Consider the following 18,095-nt stretch of genomic DNA (forward strand, 5'->3'; position numbering starts at 1 on the left):
CCTTTCTCTACTCAGTCCTTCCATACAAATAAGTGTTTACCGATTCATAACCTTGGTTTATTCCAAATACAGGATTCAGAATTAAAGTAGACATTCAAGTGACAAGCTTGGGATATCTTCTTCGCTATGTTGGAGAGACTGACTGGGATCTGGGGAGACTGAATTGGGTAAGACTTTAAATCTGAGGGTATTACACAGCACTTACAGTGGGAAGAACTGTCTACTTTCAGTCTCAGACAGGGAGGGGCCATATGACCTATTTTCATTCAGATATGAGGTCAGAGGTCAAGGAACTCCTTTGAAAATGGTCATGATATGGTTGGTGCCAGTGGACTCCGTAATAACAATAATAATAATAATAATAATAATAATAACTTTATTTGTATAGCACTTTTCATACAAAAGGAATTGTAGCACAAAGTGCTTTACAATCATAGCTAAGAGAATACCCCCCCCACCCCCAACCCCGCCCACACACCCACACACAGGATCACACAAACCCATACGATCAGCACTCATGTTACATCATGATAATGAGGAAATTAGATAGAAATTAGATGAGGAAACACAGGAGATAAATTTGAAATATTAAAACAATGAAAGTATGAATAATAAAAACAGAAATAAATAAATACATAAGATAAAAGAATATTAAATATTTGACAATTATTAAATGGAATAGAATGAATAAAATACCTAAAAATTGATACAATTAGAAATTTAGTTAAAAGCCAGACTAAAAAGGTGGGTCTTAAGTTTGCCTTTAAAAATATCAGGTCTTTTAGTTTCATATGATGCCACTATCTTCACTCTAAGAGACAAAAAAGGTTGATCTGCAATATAGGTTCATTAAAGCAAGCTTTGGTGGCCTTTTTAAGCACCAACTATAAGGTCCCTTACCAAAGGCTTGTCTCCACAAATGAATATTGTAGAGACTGGAGTTGTGTGGATGCTTTTCCTAATGCTGTGTCTTAACTCCAACAAGTCTTTACATTATCACAAATGAGCTTTTCAAATTGAACTGTAGCTGTAATTGCAGTAGCTATAATGTGGAGTCACTTGATAAATTAAAAGACTGACTATCTTGACTATATTCAGAGCATTTCTGTCAATATGTTACAGAAAAGTTATAAAAGAAAAAAGAAGAAAAATACGTGTGGTTTGTTGTGTTCAGAAAAACAGGCTTCTAAGGTCATCATCTCAGTTTCTTTTGGTGCATTCAGTCTCTGTAGTCTTTGCTTTTCTCTTTGTACTCAGTGCAGTGAAAAAGCCTGGTCAACACTGTGCCTGCTGACATGGACTCATCACTACAAATTGATAAATCCAACATTCAGTTTGAAACAGTCATGTTATGACACAACTGTGCAGTGTTGATAAATGAGAAAATGTAACCTGATGCCATCACAACCAGACCTTTTATATAACCAACTCCATCAGTGTGCAGTGATTCACTGAGCGGTGTCAGAGTAGTGTACACCTTTTTCAATTTTCACTTCACTTCTAAAAGCATTTCCCTTTACTCTAAATGCCCTCCATTTGGTGACCCAAGTTAATTCATTTATACAACCTTTTATCACAAGCAGGGACTTTAAAGAGAGGAAATAAACAGTGAAAGGACAATAACAGGAAATTAAAAGCAACCCACCCAGATCTAATTAATCACACAACTGACTGAGCACACCAGTAGGCACCAAACAGAACATCAGACTTTATATAATGTGGACAGTAGCAATCAATGAAAGCATATGGGATTGGAAACTTGGCCTGGTGCCAGTGGCTGCAAAGGTAATGACAGCATCCAGACTGGAACTGCAACTATTTCCCTTATTATGGTACAGGCTTGATGGGCCACCAGACCAAAATAAAATATACATTCATTTGTAAATCAATTGATCAATCAATCTGTTTTTCATGCACACTGTGTTCATTATGTGCTAATGTTTTACCAAAGTCATACACAACTTATTTTCATGCGATAAATGCAGCTTATTAAGTTATCCTCATCTTGTTTTCTCTTTGTTTGATTTCTGGAAAATACTGAACGAACAAAAAATTGATTGCACATATAAATTGCAGAATGTATCAATATGCCATTCTGCGTACCTCGTTTGTTTAGGGGTTTTTTGATGTGTGCCATCAGGCCTGGAAAAATTCTTGGGGAAAAACTGAACTGGTATGAATAAGAGGCTCTGCATTTGTGTGCACAAAATAGTCTCACACAAATGGGTTCATTAAATTTACAAGAGACTCACCTGACCAGGTCAACAGTATGTACCACATAGAAGTGGTATACATCATCTGAAAACTGGAACCTGAAGAATAATTTGAGATGCAGCTCCGCACTATCAAGTTTATCTGTTCATAAATCTGTTATGATTAAACATTGTGTTTTGGTTCGGCTTCTATTTGTATTTTCAAAGTTTAGGCTGTATAAGTAGTTTAGAACATGATGATTGGAGTATGTGATGTTATTTCCATGATGCTGTATCATGTCTCACAAGTTGTTGCAGCAGTTTTTGGGTTGAGACCATTTATTACACACATTTGTTGCACATGGAAATGGTCACAATACCACATTAAGACACCAAGACTTTGAGGAACACAACAGAAAAATGTATGTTGTGATTTGGTATCAGAAACTGTCCTTTGGAGATTTGTCAGAATTTCACTTTTTGTTGATAAGATGGTGAGCATTTCTGTTGTTGGGATTGGCTCAGTTTTCAAGTTAGTTTTTGGCATGTCATGGTTGGTAGCAATCGATTGCTCAGGTCTTGTAGTTTGATATGGTGCCAGTGTCTTCACTCTGACAGATATCCATACACACAGTGTCCATATAGAGTTGTAAGTAAAGGGGGTTCTCTCTGCTAATAATACTGTAGTTGAGAGGGTATTGCTAAAGTCTGGGGAAATGAGATTCCCCAGCCGGGTGGTGTCATTCCTGTAAAACATTTAAAAGATCTATTTATAAAGTTAGTCTGAATAGATGCACAGTCCAGTCATGCTGTTACCATTCAAGTATGGAGCCAGATGCTGCTCTACCTTCATGCTCCCCGCCCCCAACAGAAGAGAAGATTAATGGATCAATAAATACATGGATGAATTCATAGATGTGGGAACAAAATTGCTGCAGTGATCTACAGTGATACATTTTTAAACATCTCCAAATGCAGAGCATGACTGAGTGCAAACAGCCAGCAGAAACAACAGAGACATAATACAAGAAGTAAATCAGCTGGCTGCTCTGTATCTACTGACTGTTTATGACCTTCAGGCCTCAAGCTGCCTTTTATACAGCCACAGCATGGAGCCATCGAAGGCCATCAGTTTTATGGAGACACTGGGTGTTTTAATGGCAGTGGTCACAAGTATCTGGCCAGATACAGCTCATGAAACATAATGTCCCTGTCAGGAGCTGTTTCTTTAGCTGAACAAATCAATTACAAGTGCACACTACTGACAATGGTGTGATTTCTACTGCTGTTTAATGTGCAATCGTGTGCGCAAGATACACTTTGTGTGAGATAAATCATGACTAGTATTTCAGATATGTGTAGAGCTGTTACTAGGAATTGACCCTTCATTAAGCCCCACCCTCCTGAGTTACTGTTGCTAAACCTGCCAAACTTTTCATTGTTGCACTGGCTTTGTGCAGTTTAGTTTAAGATTACTGTGGCAGATTTAACATTGAAATTGGGAGTAATCATTGAAACTTGAGGTCTGTGATTCCTTAGAGAAATAAACAAAGGCAGATTCTCATTTCTAGCTGACGACGGTGGATTTTGAATTAAATTTTAAAATAATGACTCACAAGCAGATTTCATAAGTGTGTCTGGCTGAACTCTGTAAAAGTATTTACATAAAGTTACTCAACAGCTGCGTACATGATGTAACATTAATGTTGGGCAAATGATGAAATACAGCAGGTATAGCTACATGATAAATGACAGAAATACACTCATTGATGTGGGAAAAGGAAGCGCAGAGACTCGGTAAGTGCCGTGGACCTTGAGACGGGTCACCAAGCCAGACCATTTGGACTGCGATCACGGAAGACAGCTGGGATGACAGCTAAGCTAACCCAGCTTAGACTTCAGACAGCGAGCCAGAGTGAGACGCATCGTTTGACAAGTTTGGCTGTAAGTAACGTTGCTGCAGATAGTAAGCTAGTGTTAGTTAGCCAGACATGCTAACATTTGCAGCTTATGTTAGAGCAGACAGAGTTTAATTATTTCACCACACATGTGCTCTCGTGTTTCACGTCTTTGAGAGACCACAGAAAAGATGCCACCGTCCAGACTCATGAAGCATCGAGTATCGCTCCTCTCAGGGTGTACTGCACACCTTCAACATGGAGAGAAATGAAAAACTTGACAGCTCTAGTTACAATTGCTTAACTATGATTGGACAGTTGCTGTTTGGAGGCAGAGCTTAGCAAAGGGTCAGTTCTGATCCAGAAATGTCAGCTCAAACCTGGACAATCACTCTATGGATAGTTCCAACTTTGGGCAGTAGATAAAATAAAATTAGAATTAAATAATTAGATTTAGATTTTTAATCTTATTATAGGGTTCTTGTTATAATGTGACAACTTATTGATTAGAACATCACGTCTTAACAATATTTTGTCACACTATAACCATATATATCACTTTATAACGTGTCATAACAGTTTCTTGTTAAAAATGTGTGGCAAGGCAGCATTTGCAGTCATTATATATTCTGTGGTTGATTCTAACTCTTGCAGTCTAAGGATTTGAAATAATGCTTTCATGTGTTACTGTATTTGTCATTATGGGTTAAAATTTAAGGCATAGTCATAGCCTTCTACGTACATGGACTAAACATGTACAAGAATTTAAAGTCTGAACAATTTTGAAAAAATATCTAATTTTTATTGTTTATGGACCAAACAGCTAATTGATTAGTGGTAAAATGATTGGCAGATTGATCATTAGTTGAAAAATAGGTACAAACGTGAAAGCAGGTCGATGTCCATGTGGTCCACCAGTTTTCACGTTTGGACCTATTTTTCAGTTGACAAGATTGTATAATGTGCAATATTGCAATTTCAATAAAATTTTGATGAATTTTTCAGCCCTAATTTTAATGTGACAGCCTTTACAGCAGTGTTTTGAATTTGTGATGAAGATCCCTCTGAGTTAAAGTATTTTTCTTTGGGACGTTTTTACATTATTGTGAAGTTACTGACGGTGGTTATTTTAAATTTAATGTATTGTAATTTAATTGTCATTTGATGGCTCTTTGAAAGGACAGTAGATTTTTTCATACTGAACAATAAAGTAAATGTTTAGGATGATAATAATAATAATAATAATAATGATAACAATAATAATAATAATAATAATAATAATAATAATAATAATAATAATAATAATGCATTTTATTTATAGGCGCCTTTCTTGACACTCAAGGTCACCTTGCATCATCAGCATAAAAGCAGACACAATATTAAAAAGACAATAAAATACAAAAATACAATTTAAAATTAAACAATGCAATTGTGATCAGAGGGAGTTAGCCAGTTTAAACAGATGGGTTTTGAGTTTGGATTTGAAATGTGGTAGTGAGTCTGTGTTACGGAGGTCAGGTGGGAGTGCGTTCCAGAGCTGGGGAGCAGAGCGGCTGAATGCTCTGCTCCCCATGGTAACAAGACGGGCGGGGGGGATGATGAGATGGATGGAAGAAGAGGATCTGAGGGTGCGGGAAGGTGTAGCAATGTGGAGGAGGTCAGAGAGACATGTAGGGGCAAGGTTGTGGACAGCTTTGAAGGTAAGGAGGAGTATTTTATAGTTGATGCGATGTGTGATGGGGAGCCAATGTAGCTGTTGTAGAATAGGTGTGATGTGATGGATTAAAGGAGTGTGAGTAATGATACGGGCGGCTGAGTTTTGGACCAGTTGTAATTTATGGAGGGTTTTATGCGGAAGGCCAAAGAGAAGAGAGTTGCAATAATCTAAACGGGAGGTGACCAAACTGTGAACAAGAACAGCAGTAGAGTGAGGAGTAAGAGAAGGATGAAGCCGGTTGTTGTTGCGAAGATGGAAGGAGGCAGACCGAGTGATGTTATTGACATGGGAGGCGAAGGAGAGGGTGCTGTCGAGGATGACACCCAGACTCTTAACCTGAGGGGAGGGAGAGATGGAGGAGTTATCGATGAGAATAGAGAAATTATGGAGTTTATTTAGCGTAGTTTTTGTGCCTATTAAGAGAAGTTCTGTTTAATTGCAATTTAATTTAAGGAAGTTTGAGGTGAACCAGGATTTTATTTCAAGAAGGCAATTGGTGAGGGACGAGGGTGGGAATGTAGAGTTAGGTTTGTCTGAAAGGTAGAGCTGGGTGTCATCCGCGTAGCAATGAAAGTGAATATGATGTTTGCGGAAAATGTGACCAAGGGGGAGAAGGTAAATAATGAACAGCAGGGGCCCCAGGACAGAGCCCTGGGGGACACCTGAGGTGACGGGGACTGGATGGGAGGTGAATGATTTTATCTGGATGAACTGAGTGCGGCCTGAAAGGTATGAATGAAACCAGTTAAGAGGTGTGTTTGTGATGCCAAGAGAGGAAAGTCTGTCCAGAAGGATGGTGTGTGAAACTGTGTCGAAGGCTGCAGTCAGATCAAGCAGAAGGAGAATGGATAGTGAACCGGACTCAGCAGCAAGGAGGAGGTCATTAGTGACTTTAAGGAGTGCTGTTTCAGTGCTATGGAAGGGACGGAAACCAGATTGGAATTGTTCGTATAAATTATTGCAGGATAGATGGGTGTGGAGTTGAGCAGCAACTGTTTTTTCAAGAATTTTGGAAATGAATGGAAGATTTGAGATTGGGCGGAAGTTATTGAGGTTGTTGGGATCTGAACCAAGTTTCTTGAGTATTGGGGTTACAGCAGCTGTTTTGAGGGCAGAAGGAACAACACCAGTGATAAGGGAAGAGTGTATGATGTCTGTGATGAGAGGGGACAGAGAGGGGAGGGTGGCTTTTACAAGGACAGTGGGAAGAGGGTCTAATTGGCAGGTTAACGATTTGGATTTCTTAATGAATTTGGAGACTTCATTGACTGAAGGTAGGGTGAATACTGAGAGTGAATGAGTGGGGGCAAATGGAACTGGGGCAGGTGAAGTTGAAGCAGAGGTGGATGTAAGTTGATGGTGAATATGTTCGATTTTTGAAGAGAAAAATGATACCAAAGTTTTGCAGAAATCAGAAGAGTACAGGTGAGGAGGAAGTGAATCCGGCGATTTGTAATATACAATGTACACTATGTACAATGTCTGCTTTTAGTTTTCAGTGTAAAGTTTCAATTAAAACAGGCCTTTGTTTGAAATCCAGTGCAATTTGAAGGTTTCAGTGTGGTTTTTGAAGATCAGGTCAAACTCTTTTAGAATGTTATTTATACACCAACAGTAAAATGTACTTCACAATCTGGTGCATGAAACACATACTTCACAGCTGGTGGACAGCCAGCCAGTCCATTTGGATGTTCACCCTGCAGATGCTGAAGTGTGTTTGTAATCCACAGCACATTATCATCGCTTGTTGGAGCTAACTTGATTTTGTTAAATGTTAAAAAACGCAAAATTCAAAATATCCAGTTTATTACGTCTGTCTTATCACACCTTTGTTTTACATTTTAGGCTAGGGTTGGGCCAGTTCCCAGTGGCTGACAGTCATCAGCCATAATGTTACCATAGCAACATCACGATTTTAAAGCCTTCTGTATTTAAGGTAGTGTGTCTCCTCAGAGTTGCCATAAGGAGTTCTGTTTTTAACATACAGGAGAGAAAATAAAAGGAGCCTGCTGCTGCTGGTAACTGCATTATGTCTCCATGTTCTCTGTATTATTTTCTCACTAAACCTACCTTGTGGTACGTGAGCTTCTTCTAGTGGTGGGTGGAGGAATATCAGAAACATGTTCTTAAAATAAAATAAATTATTTCAAAAATATGCAATACGATAAAAATGTTTTAAAAATTTCAAATGAAAACACAAAATGTGAGATAACTGAAAAGTAAGACTTGTATTTTTGTCTTAATATCAACCTGCCACATAGTCATACAACAATCATACACATGACACAAACTCTTCAAACACTGAAACTGTGGCTCCAAAAAGGAACTATTACAAGGAGAGGTGCAGATCAGAAGGAGAACAGTTCAAGCTGCTGTGTTGAAAACAAAGTGGTCGACAGTTAACTTGTGCTGGTACTAGTGGCTACTTAAGAATTGCCAGTTTAGTCTCCACAGCACCTGCTGCCACCAAACAATCCCAACATTTAGGTGGTACATGGAGAGCCCAGTAATGTCTGAGGTGGTACATGGTATAAAAAGTTTGAAGAACACTGGTCTGTATGGTATCAAGTGAGATATAACAGCTGGTAAACTACACTGTGGCATCTCTGAAGTTTTTTTTGTTTGTTTGTTTTTCCTTCAGGCACTCACTGCTAGTAAACGGGGGTGGAGAGAAAGAATAATTACAGGAAGAATCGCTGATTCTGCCTTTGATCTTGATCATTGAAATTGAAAGCTCATTTTTATCGATTTGCGATTCAATTTTAAAATTGTGTCAACACTATCAGGATATTTTTCACTGCCAAGAAAGAAGCATACTCTTTAATAATGAAGAGCACATTTCAGATGTGATCTCTCTGTAGTATCATGACACAATCAGGTCCGTTCCTCCATCCTGCCCAGAGCCGCTCAGAGTGCTCAGAGCACAGTCATTACAATGAGATGAGTACCTTTATCTCTGAGACTTACAGATGTGTGTGAGGTCCTCACTTGTTGGTAGAGAGTCATCAGGTACCACTAGTCCACCTAGTCCACCACTGGGAACAAAGGCCCTGTGATTGCTGGACAAGTGGTCACATCTCTGCCAGACTTTTGAGCAGCTCATTGACACTGACTGATCAGTGACTGTCTTCCTTTCTTATTCTCTGCATCTCATCATTTTCCCCTCACTCATCTTTACTCTTCACAGCTTTTTCACATCATCACTCCGGCTACGCTGCTCTTTCCTCACCAGTCCTGCTCTTTGTTCCTTTCATATTCACATTGTTTCTCTGTAGAGTTATTGGTATTTTATTTCTCTTTTCTCTTCTCTTTTCTCTCTCCACCCTTGTTAGTCGTGAAGATGTCTTCCATTACTTGACCTAAATGATTAAACATGTAATATCTTTGCAGTGAGATTGGTAATAGAAGTGAAAAAGCACCGTTTCTGATAAGCGTGTCTAAAACCCCTCAGTGCTTCAGCTGAGTTGTTTTGCCCTTCGATTCAGTTTGATAAGGGAGCATTCTGGAGATGTCTTCTCTCTTTGTTCCTGTCTCTTTCTCCGGTCCATTTGTCTGAGGACAGATTCATTATTCTCTATTAGAAAGCTTTTCGTCTTTGGAAAACAGCTCACACGAATGCAGATAGTGCATCGCCTGTCACCTCTGTTCATTTTACATAAAAGCTATTGTATTCAAGCTTTTAATAATGTGTTGTTGTATTATCCAGCTTTGTCTCTACTCCCTCTTTGAAGACATTCATTGTTAGTCAGAGGATTGTTAGTCATCTGAAAGCTGCTAACGGGCCGATTTAGCAAAATATTCAGGAAGGCATCACTCTGGCTTGAACAAATTATTTCACAAAGCCTATTTACATTAGCACAAATTTATTGTTCCATTAGGAGCTCTTTGTGAAATGAATTCTTATTGTTGACACTAACAAAGGCAATGGCCCCTGGAATGTTTGTCTGGAATGTTTAAAGGGGTACTCCAGCAATTTAGCATTGCACTTACTTAAAGTTAGTGGAACTTTCCAGACTTACAATTGATGTGGAAGCCAAGTTATCCTGATTTTTAGTTGCTTGATAAATAGGCTTGTGTGCTGTGAAGGCATTGCGGTATACCAGGGTATTAAAAATCTTGATTGTATGATTAAATACAGATGTTCCTCTTTCTCTAAAACTGATGGGAGATGCTGTATTGTAGTGTGCAGGTCACACCACCAGGGGTCAGTCTCTGCATGGCAGTGCAGCTGAGCAGAAAAAATGGTATCTGGGTGCTAAAGTTACAGGACTAACTTCTAAAAAAGAGGAAAATTGCTTCTGTTTGGGATTATTTTGCACTCAGCCCAGATGATAAATGTAAACTAACAAACACTACAGACTACTGACTTGTCAGAGTAGCATTTTGTTGTGAATGTGTAACTGTAGCAAGCATGAGAGAGGGCAAGAGACAGACTAATTACTGGCTGTGGTAACAGAGAGTGATGGTGAATGTGCGCTGAGCAGTTAAGTTGTTGGTTGGACAGTAAATGAGCAGCGATGGCACTGTGAATGTACATTGTGGGTTTGAGTTTGTTAGTGAGTGATCGGTCTTCTCAAGACTAAAGCAGAGCTCCTGAGTGTGTGTGTGTGTGTTGTTCCCAGCTGTGGGAATAGCTTTGCTATGATGATGAGCTCTGCCTACAAGTTTTACACACATACTGCCATAATACTGTATACCTCAGTAAAATGTTAAAAAGGCAGGAAGGTGTGAAAAAATAGGTAAAGCCACAGAAACCCTGAATCATACATTTATAATACAACAGTGTTTCCTATAATGTTCTGCTGTAGGGACAGTCAATAGTTACCAAAGTAGTATTCCACACTCTAAATTCACATTCAATTTTTTTTTCAGTGTTGATCAACATAGAACTACAGGAATCTTGATAATGTAACAAGAGTTAAGGTTTATGTTATGGCTGTCACTTTGAATTATTTAAGTGTCATTAGTGGGTTTTTTTTTCTGAGAATCTGGTTTGCCAGAAGGCTCTAAATACAACATCATTAGCTTCCATTGTATATATAACTTAAATTTAAGCTCAGTGATGGAGACATGTTTCTTACTGAAATGCACCTTATAACTATAGTTAAAGAGCTATTTTCTAATTTCCTAATCTAACTGTGAGGCAGTAATTTTATTTGTTGACTGTTCTGTTATATATGACCATTGACAGCTGACTTCTCGCTCTTCTTAACCGGCCGTTAGGGGCCGCAATGATCAGCAACTGCTTCAGTTTGAAGTCTCCAGCTAGAGACGTCTGTGGGGCTCATGGTAATGTTGGTAGAACTTTACAAATCTCAGCTGGTTGCATCTGACAGCTGCGGTGACATTGCAGTAGGTGTTTCACTATCTGCTGCCTGGCAGCAATCTGCACTCTACTGAGTGACCTCTTCTAGTTCATCTATGTCAATTGTTGATCACTTAAGGCATGTAAGCATACTGTTAAACAAGCATCCCAACTCATTGTCAAAGCACATCAAGCAGAATGTAGCACTGTAGGTTCTGTCAAAGTCCTCTTTTTTGCATACTTTTCCACTGATTCACAAATCCAAAATACAGTAATCATCCTTTCACAGTAATCAATTTTATTTCAGCACCCTAAATCTCAAATTCTATCTGTTAACTCACTTTCCAGTTTCAAGACATTCTTTATGAGTTATAATGAATGTCAGCAGTGTGATGTGTTAAATACCTCCACAGTCTCCACCATGTTTAACCAATCTCATTAAGAAAAAAAAAAAAAAAAAACATTTCTACAACAATTAATGCGTATTTAGGTTGTGTGTGGGTGTTTTGGGTCTATGTGTGTTGACCGAAATGAAAAAAATAAAACAATGGCGTGAAAAACCTGAATTTCCCCAAGGGGCTTTGATAAAGACGTCCTTCTTCAGTCTTGTTCTTGCTGAAGTTCAACACAGTTATTAGTTTCTATGGACAAAAGTATCTGTCAGATGAGTGTAATGTAACACCCACATCTACTCATATATTTATGTAACACTGGATTCAACATGTGCAGCTTTCATTGATCTAGAATCATGAACTGTGGCAGATATGAGAAGAGTGGGTTGTCTTGTTTACTCAGCATATACATGAGCTGTTGTTGAAATGCTGTGTTGTATCAATTCTACCACAAAACAGTTGACAAGACAAAAACACATCAAAAATTCCAGTATGATCATTTGTAGAATGGACTGAATCAAAATATGACGATGAAATGTTAAAGGTAAAAACATCACAGTGAAGCACTAAAAAGCTGCAACAGCTCTAAACACACTTTATAAACCCAAAACACTCATTATGTGTCAGTGTAAATGAATGAAATTAGCATAATGACAGTGATATCTGTTCACAAATCTGTTTATTTTGGTAAAGCAACTTGTAAATTGTACCTTTTTGAAGCTTTATTAGTTTGAATTTGAGTATTTTTACTAATAGCTGTAGCTAACTAGCAATCTGAGCTCTAACAGTGTGTTTTAGGGTCCACGCCTGTGTTATGTGTGTGTGACAGCCTCTGACTGATCTCTAAGCTGTCTCTCCTCTCTATATATCTGTATGTTGAAGAATCTTAGAAGAATCTTTCACTCAGGTTATGACACATGCATAGATGTATCTCTGCTCAGGCTGTCACCTTTTGGCTGGACCATAGTGGGGTCAGTCCCAAAGGTATGGATGGGCATCGAGACCCAGTTCCACTTTAGAACCTTCTATATGATGTTTAACACAAATCAAAATATTACCTTTACCTCTTACAGTGCATAGTAAACACTGGGAACACTACAAGACCCCTCGCTCATGGTCTCAACTAAAACATCAGTTGTGTTTTGGAGCACAAAATAGTCAACTTAAACTCTTAGCAATGCATCATGGGCATTATTCAATGTAATTTTGTCGTAATTAGCACATGGATTCTTGTGTTAAGTGTGTTTAGTGAGGTCACTGTGACCTTTGACCTTTGTACCAAGTTAGAAGAAATACACACAAGGCATTCTGGAGATATTGTGTTCAAAAGAATGGTGTGACCTGAAAACATAATGCTTCTAGCCATAAAAACATAGAAGCATAAAATGTCTTTTTAAAAAGGTTTTTTCAAGGACTTTCAAAAACTGTGAATCACAGAGGTCCTTCAGTATAATGTGCACAAATAAAGTTAGGCTGATTGGTCCAGTAGTATTTGAGACTCATCCACACAAATAACAAATAACAAACCTTCAAAGTTGTCCATCTGAAAAGCTCCACGGACGCAGTGCAGGTGCAGTGAACTTGTTGAAACACTCGTGACAGAGGAAGGTAAACTTCATCTGTAAAATAATAGTGTGATTTTATTGTGTTGAGTAATAAAACATAATTCCCACATTAAATTTAAATTAAAGATAGAGGCCTGGAGGACTCTGTAGGTAACATTGGTTCACCAACGTAATTCTGAGTGACATAAAATAGTGCCTGTCTTGGAGGAAGAGTAGGCTAGGCTTAGTCTTCTCTCACTTGTACTTAAAGTTGTTTTTAAATCTTAACCTAACTTCTTACCTAAACTAACCTGAGATCTCAAAGTCCTGTGGAGCAACCAAAATGTCTTAATGACCAGCTGATCTCCTTGTTTTGTTTGTACCCACAGCATCCTCCCCATGAAGCAGGGCATTCTGCTGGGCCAGTACCTGGGAGCCTTCAACCTCATGGACACGTTCCGGGGACGCTCCAAAAAACAGGAGTGACTGAAGACAGAGGAGGAGGAGAAGAAGTGAAGGATGCCTGAAGCAGCAGGAGGCATGTATTGTAGCCCTCCACATCTACACTACTTTATTCTTAATCCTCCCAGTATATTGGTGTCATATAATACAGAGTAGGGCAGATGTGGTCGGAATTGAATTTGATATTTCCACATTTCAATGGTTCATACTTGAATACAAATATTGAATAGCCATTTCTATATACGTTTTACACTGTATAATCTATGTTTAAATCGTTGATATAAGCATTAATGTACTTTTAGTAATGACCATGTGATCTTAGTAAACATAATTTTAAACTGAATAGAAAAATGTATTTTGCCACAGATTAACAGGCAATAGAAGGACCCCCTCTGATGGATTATAGAATAGAAATGTCCTAATTGTAATAATGTGTGTGTGCTTTGTGGTACGTCTTTCCAGAGCAAATGCCAAAGTATAAACAAACCAAAGAAGGTCATGCCATAGCCACATCACTTCAGAATTACATTTTCAGCTCATGCAGATGTGTGTTCAGCCGAGTTTGTTCCAGACAGCTCAGCACTTGTACACACTTTTTGTTTTGCACTGATTGTACATCTCCAAAATTTGCTCTGGGTATGATATTAACATAATGAAAAATGAAGCACACTGTATTTTAGACTATGCACTTATGGTACATTTCATGACACCACAATAAACTGACTGATGTGGCAAATGTCAGAAGAAATGAATTATCAGCTAGATGATAGAAGTGTCTTTAGTTTCCTAGGGAGTAAAGTAAACTTAATATAAACTACATAAACTAACGTATATCCTACAGCAGTCATTCCCAAACACTGGGTCAGGACCCACAGGTGGGTCACAGGAGATTTTATTTCAGTCGCCAAATAAATAATTATGGAAGAAATGTAGTAGTAACTAAACTATTGAGATGTCCTGTTAACTCAGCCTTAATGCATTTATTTGTCATTCATATAGTATTAAACATGTATATGTTTACAATAACATGCATCAAAATTGGGGCTGCAAATAATGTATGGTAGATCAATCTGTCCATTATATTGACAATTGATTGACCAGTTGTTGGTGAAAAAAAAATAATAATAATAATAATAATTTTTCCACTAATCGATTAGTTGTTTGGTCCATAAAATATCAGAAATTAATGAAAATCCATTAATTAATCATGTCACATTCATGCGCTTCACCTTTTTTCACATGTTTGGACCTACTTTTCAACGAGTGATCAATCTGCCAATAATTTTCCCACTAATCAGTTAGTTGTTTGGCCAATAAAATGTCAGAAAATATTGATCAAATATTGATTGCTTATTTTGTCCACAACTCAAAGATATTCAGTTTACTGTCAGAGAGGAGGAAAGAAACCAGAATATATTCACATTTAAGAAGCTGAAGTCAAGAGAATTTGGACTTTTTTTCTTTTTTTCTTTTATTTCTTTAAAAGTTACTCAAACTGATTAATTGATTAGTTGATTAATAATCAATTGATCATTGCAGCTGAAGTCAAGATAATATAAGGTGATGCTGAAATGGAAGTAAAAATGGTGTTTTCTGCACTAATGAAGTCTTACCAAAATTTATTAATAAGATGTATTGTGGATTGGGTTGTGGGTCCCCAGGAAAAAAGTTTGGGAAACTTTGTCCTACAGTGTTACTCCTCTTCTTTAAAATTAGTTTGCTGAGTGGTTTACTAGCAGCACTTCTAGTTGTGCTCTGACTTACAGCAGTGCCTGCTGTTTGACCAAGCTCTTGATCTAGGTATCATTGAAGCCACATATGGAGCTTGTATTTTACAGTAGACTTCTCACTCTTATGTTGAGCAGGCAGACATAAAGGTGCTGCTCTCATGTGGATAAAGACATTTCAAAATAACGAGGAATAACCTGAAGTAGTTGTTTTTTGAAGTTGTACTCATACATTTTGCTCTCATAATGTATTCATTTTTATGGTTCTATCATTACACTTATGACCGATTCACTACTTACTACTATGTAATACTCAACTGTAATGGCCATGTTCTGGATTTACCTCATTTTAATTTATCATTTTAATTTATCATTGTTAATGTGTCTTGTCAGTGTGTAATTTTGAACTGATTTTCATCATGAATGTATGTAATTTGTAGAATCTGACATTTTCATATTCAACAAATGATGTAAAAGACAACTTAAAGGGATAATCCACCCAGAAATGAAAATTCAGTCATTATCTCACCCTCCTGTCGATTGAGGGTCAGGTTTAGTTTTTTAGTCCACAAAACACTGCTGGAGGAAAACAGTGTTGCAGAATCTCCCAAACAATGGAAGTAAATGGTGACCAGTTTTCAAATGTACAAAACAATTGGAATCAAAACATAAAATGCCTCCTTACTGTTCATTTTGTGTAATCCAAGTCTCCTAAAGCCCCAGGATGATGTTTGCACACTGTTACACATACACAACCAGTTCAGACAGTGTGCACGTGAACGTCACCCCTACATAAGGATCTACAGTAGGGATCTAGATTACACCAGACAAGCAGTATTGAGGTATTTAATGTTTTTATTCTGTTGTTTTTTCCGTGTGGGAAACACACTGTGTTCCTGTGAAAATCCAGCAGTGTTTTGGTGGACTACAAAACTAAATCTGACCTTCAATCAGCATGAGGGTGAGTAGATAATGACTGAATTTCATTTCTGGGTGAACTATCCCTTTAATGACTGATGCATCTGTATGGAGGAGATTGCAAAGGATCACATGTTGCCTTAATCATGCAAACAGTGAACTGACTCAGACAGGAGCAGAAATGAGCAAAAATAAAATCTGCAATGTAGAGACTGTTTGAAGTATGTGTTTGAAGGTACATTTTAATACACACATTTTCAGAGCTATCTTACAGTGTTTGTATGTAAACGAATTGTAACTGTAATTTTAAACATTCTGATCAGTACATTTTCTGATTTCAAATATTTTTCTTCTGTTTTGAAACTCTTGTTCAGCATGAGTTACTATATGTACTTCCCACAAGACAAGTTAATTATTTTCTGAGTGCACTGAAAAATTAGTCTCATCATATTATCTATCAATATTTAAAGCTTTGTTTTGTCACAATTGAATTCAATAACTAATGATTTTCACAAGAGTAAAGATGAGAATTTGCAATTTAATGGTGTCTTTTTTCAAAAACTGTTAATGCTACAAAAATTAGTTTGAAGTTTGAAGATTCTGAAAAGAGTCTGTAAATGTAAAATTCCATGCTGCCAGATTACAACAAATGCACAAACCCCAGTCATGGGTGTAAAGTGACTTCAGTGTGAGCTAAATGATCCAGTGTGTTAGATTTAGGGGGCTCTATTGGCAGAATATGGCAGAAATGGAATATAATATTCAGTAGTATATTTCATTAGTGTCTAATCACCCAACAGAACAGATAAACCAAACAGTGGCTCTACACTGGCCGTTTGGTGTTTTTTTAAAGTTTTGCTGCCACTGTAGGTTCTCCTAGAGTCTTGGAATGGGAGAGTGAGAGGAAGAGTAAATCCTACACTATTTTTTTTCGCAGCTACAGGGAACTTTCATTTTGTGGTTTTGGTGGCACCTGTGGATAAAAGCGGCAGTGTTTCCTGGAATGAAGACTGCATTGCCTTTGAGCATTGCCACCTCATGGAAGTCAGTGAAAGACTGACACAACCTTTTTTAATCCACTTTTCATTTTTTTAAGCACAGCTGTTTGCAGAATGCATTGTGATGACATGTGCAAGCAAGGTTGAATCTTTAAAAATGTTTCACCTCTTCTCCAAGAGGCTTCTTCACTTCTAACTGATTAGTGGGGAGTTCAGGTATTCAACCTCTGTGGGGTCGTTATCAAGTCACTGATACCACATGATGCTCCTGGCTCTGCAACCACAAGATTTCATCTGATTTTGTGGGGAACTGGACCTGGTGACATTTAGAAGCCGCCAATCGTCTCACTGATGGGCTCATTTGCTTATGTAGGTCATAGAGGCATTGTATTAGATGTAGACTGTTCCATACAAAGTTAAAATGCCATTTAGCTGTTTAAATAATAAAATAAGATTTGTCATTGATTAAGTAAGTATATTAAATCTAGCTTCCAGTATTTGAGTATGTATACATTTGGCTTCAAGCACTCAATTTCAGGTAAGTCCAGTTTCTTTGTGAGCGATTCTGGCAGGATTTCATGCAGACTAACTTAAAAAGTAAAATATAGTGTGCTCCTCTGCTATAGTATAGCTGCAGTAATAATGTGCTGTTGGTGGCCATGGCAACAATCACTCATCAGTTCAATCATGAGAGCTGATCATGGTTTCAACTCTCTGCTTATGTTCCCTTTATTTAAGAATAATAGTACACTTATTTAAGATAACTTCATCCAAGATTAACAAATTTAACCAACATCTGCTTTTGAAGAACCAGCTAGCTGGATGAGAATTAATACAATTGTTTTATCTGAATAACTTCATGTAAGTGATGTATTTGTAAGATTTTATAATGTGAATTTAAAAGACTGGGCTCTCAGGGCCTTCGAAGCTACATTTCTCTGC

At 37.7% G+C, this 18,095-nt stretch overlaps 1 protein-coding gene across 1 annotated transcript in view; it reads left to right on the forward strand.

The window, feature by feature from the left end:
• The window catches only part of LOC146318480 (epidermal retinol dehydrogenase 2-like), a 57,478-nt gene extending 43,224 nt beyond the window's left edge, over positions 1–14,254 (forward strand). The window contains exon 7 of the mRNA XM_084732680.1: positions 13,438–14,254. Coding sequence (XP_084588806.1) covers positions 13,438–13,534 — 97 coding nt within the window. The 3' untranslated portion in view covers positions 13,535–14,254. The remainder of the gene's footprint in view (positions 1–13,437) is intronic.
• The last annotated feature ends 3,841 nt before the right edge of the window (positions 14,255–18,095 follow it).

Source organism: Lutjanus erythropterus, chromosome 12, assembly GCF_056507025.1.
Source record: "Lutjanus erythropterus isolate fLutEry1 chromosome 12, fLutEry1.hap2, whole genome shotgun sequence".
In the NCBI taxonomy this organism is placed as follows: Eukaryota; Metazoa; Chordata; class Actinopteri; order Lutjaniformes; family Lutjanidae; genus Lutjanus; species Lutjanus erythropterus.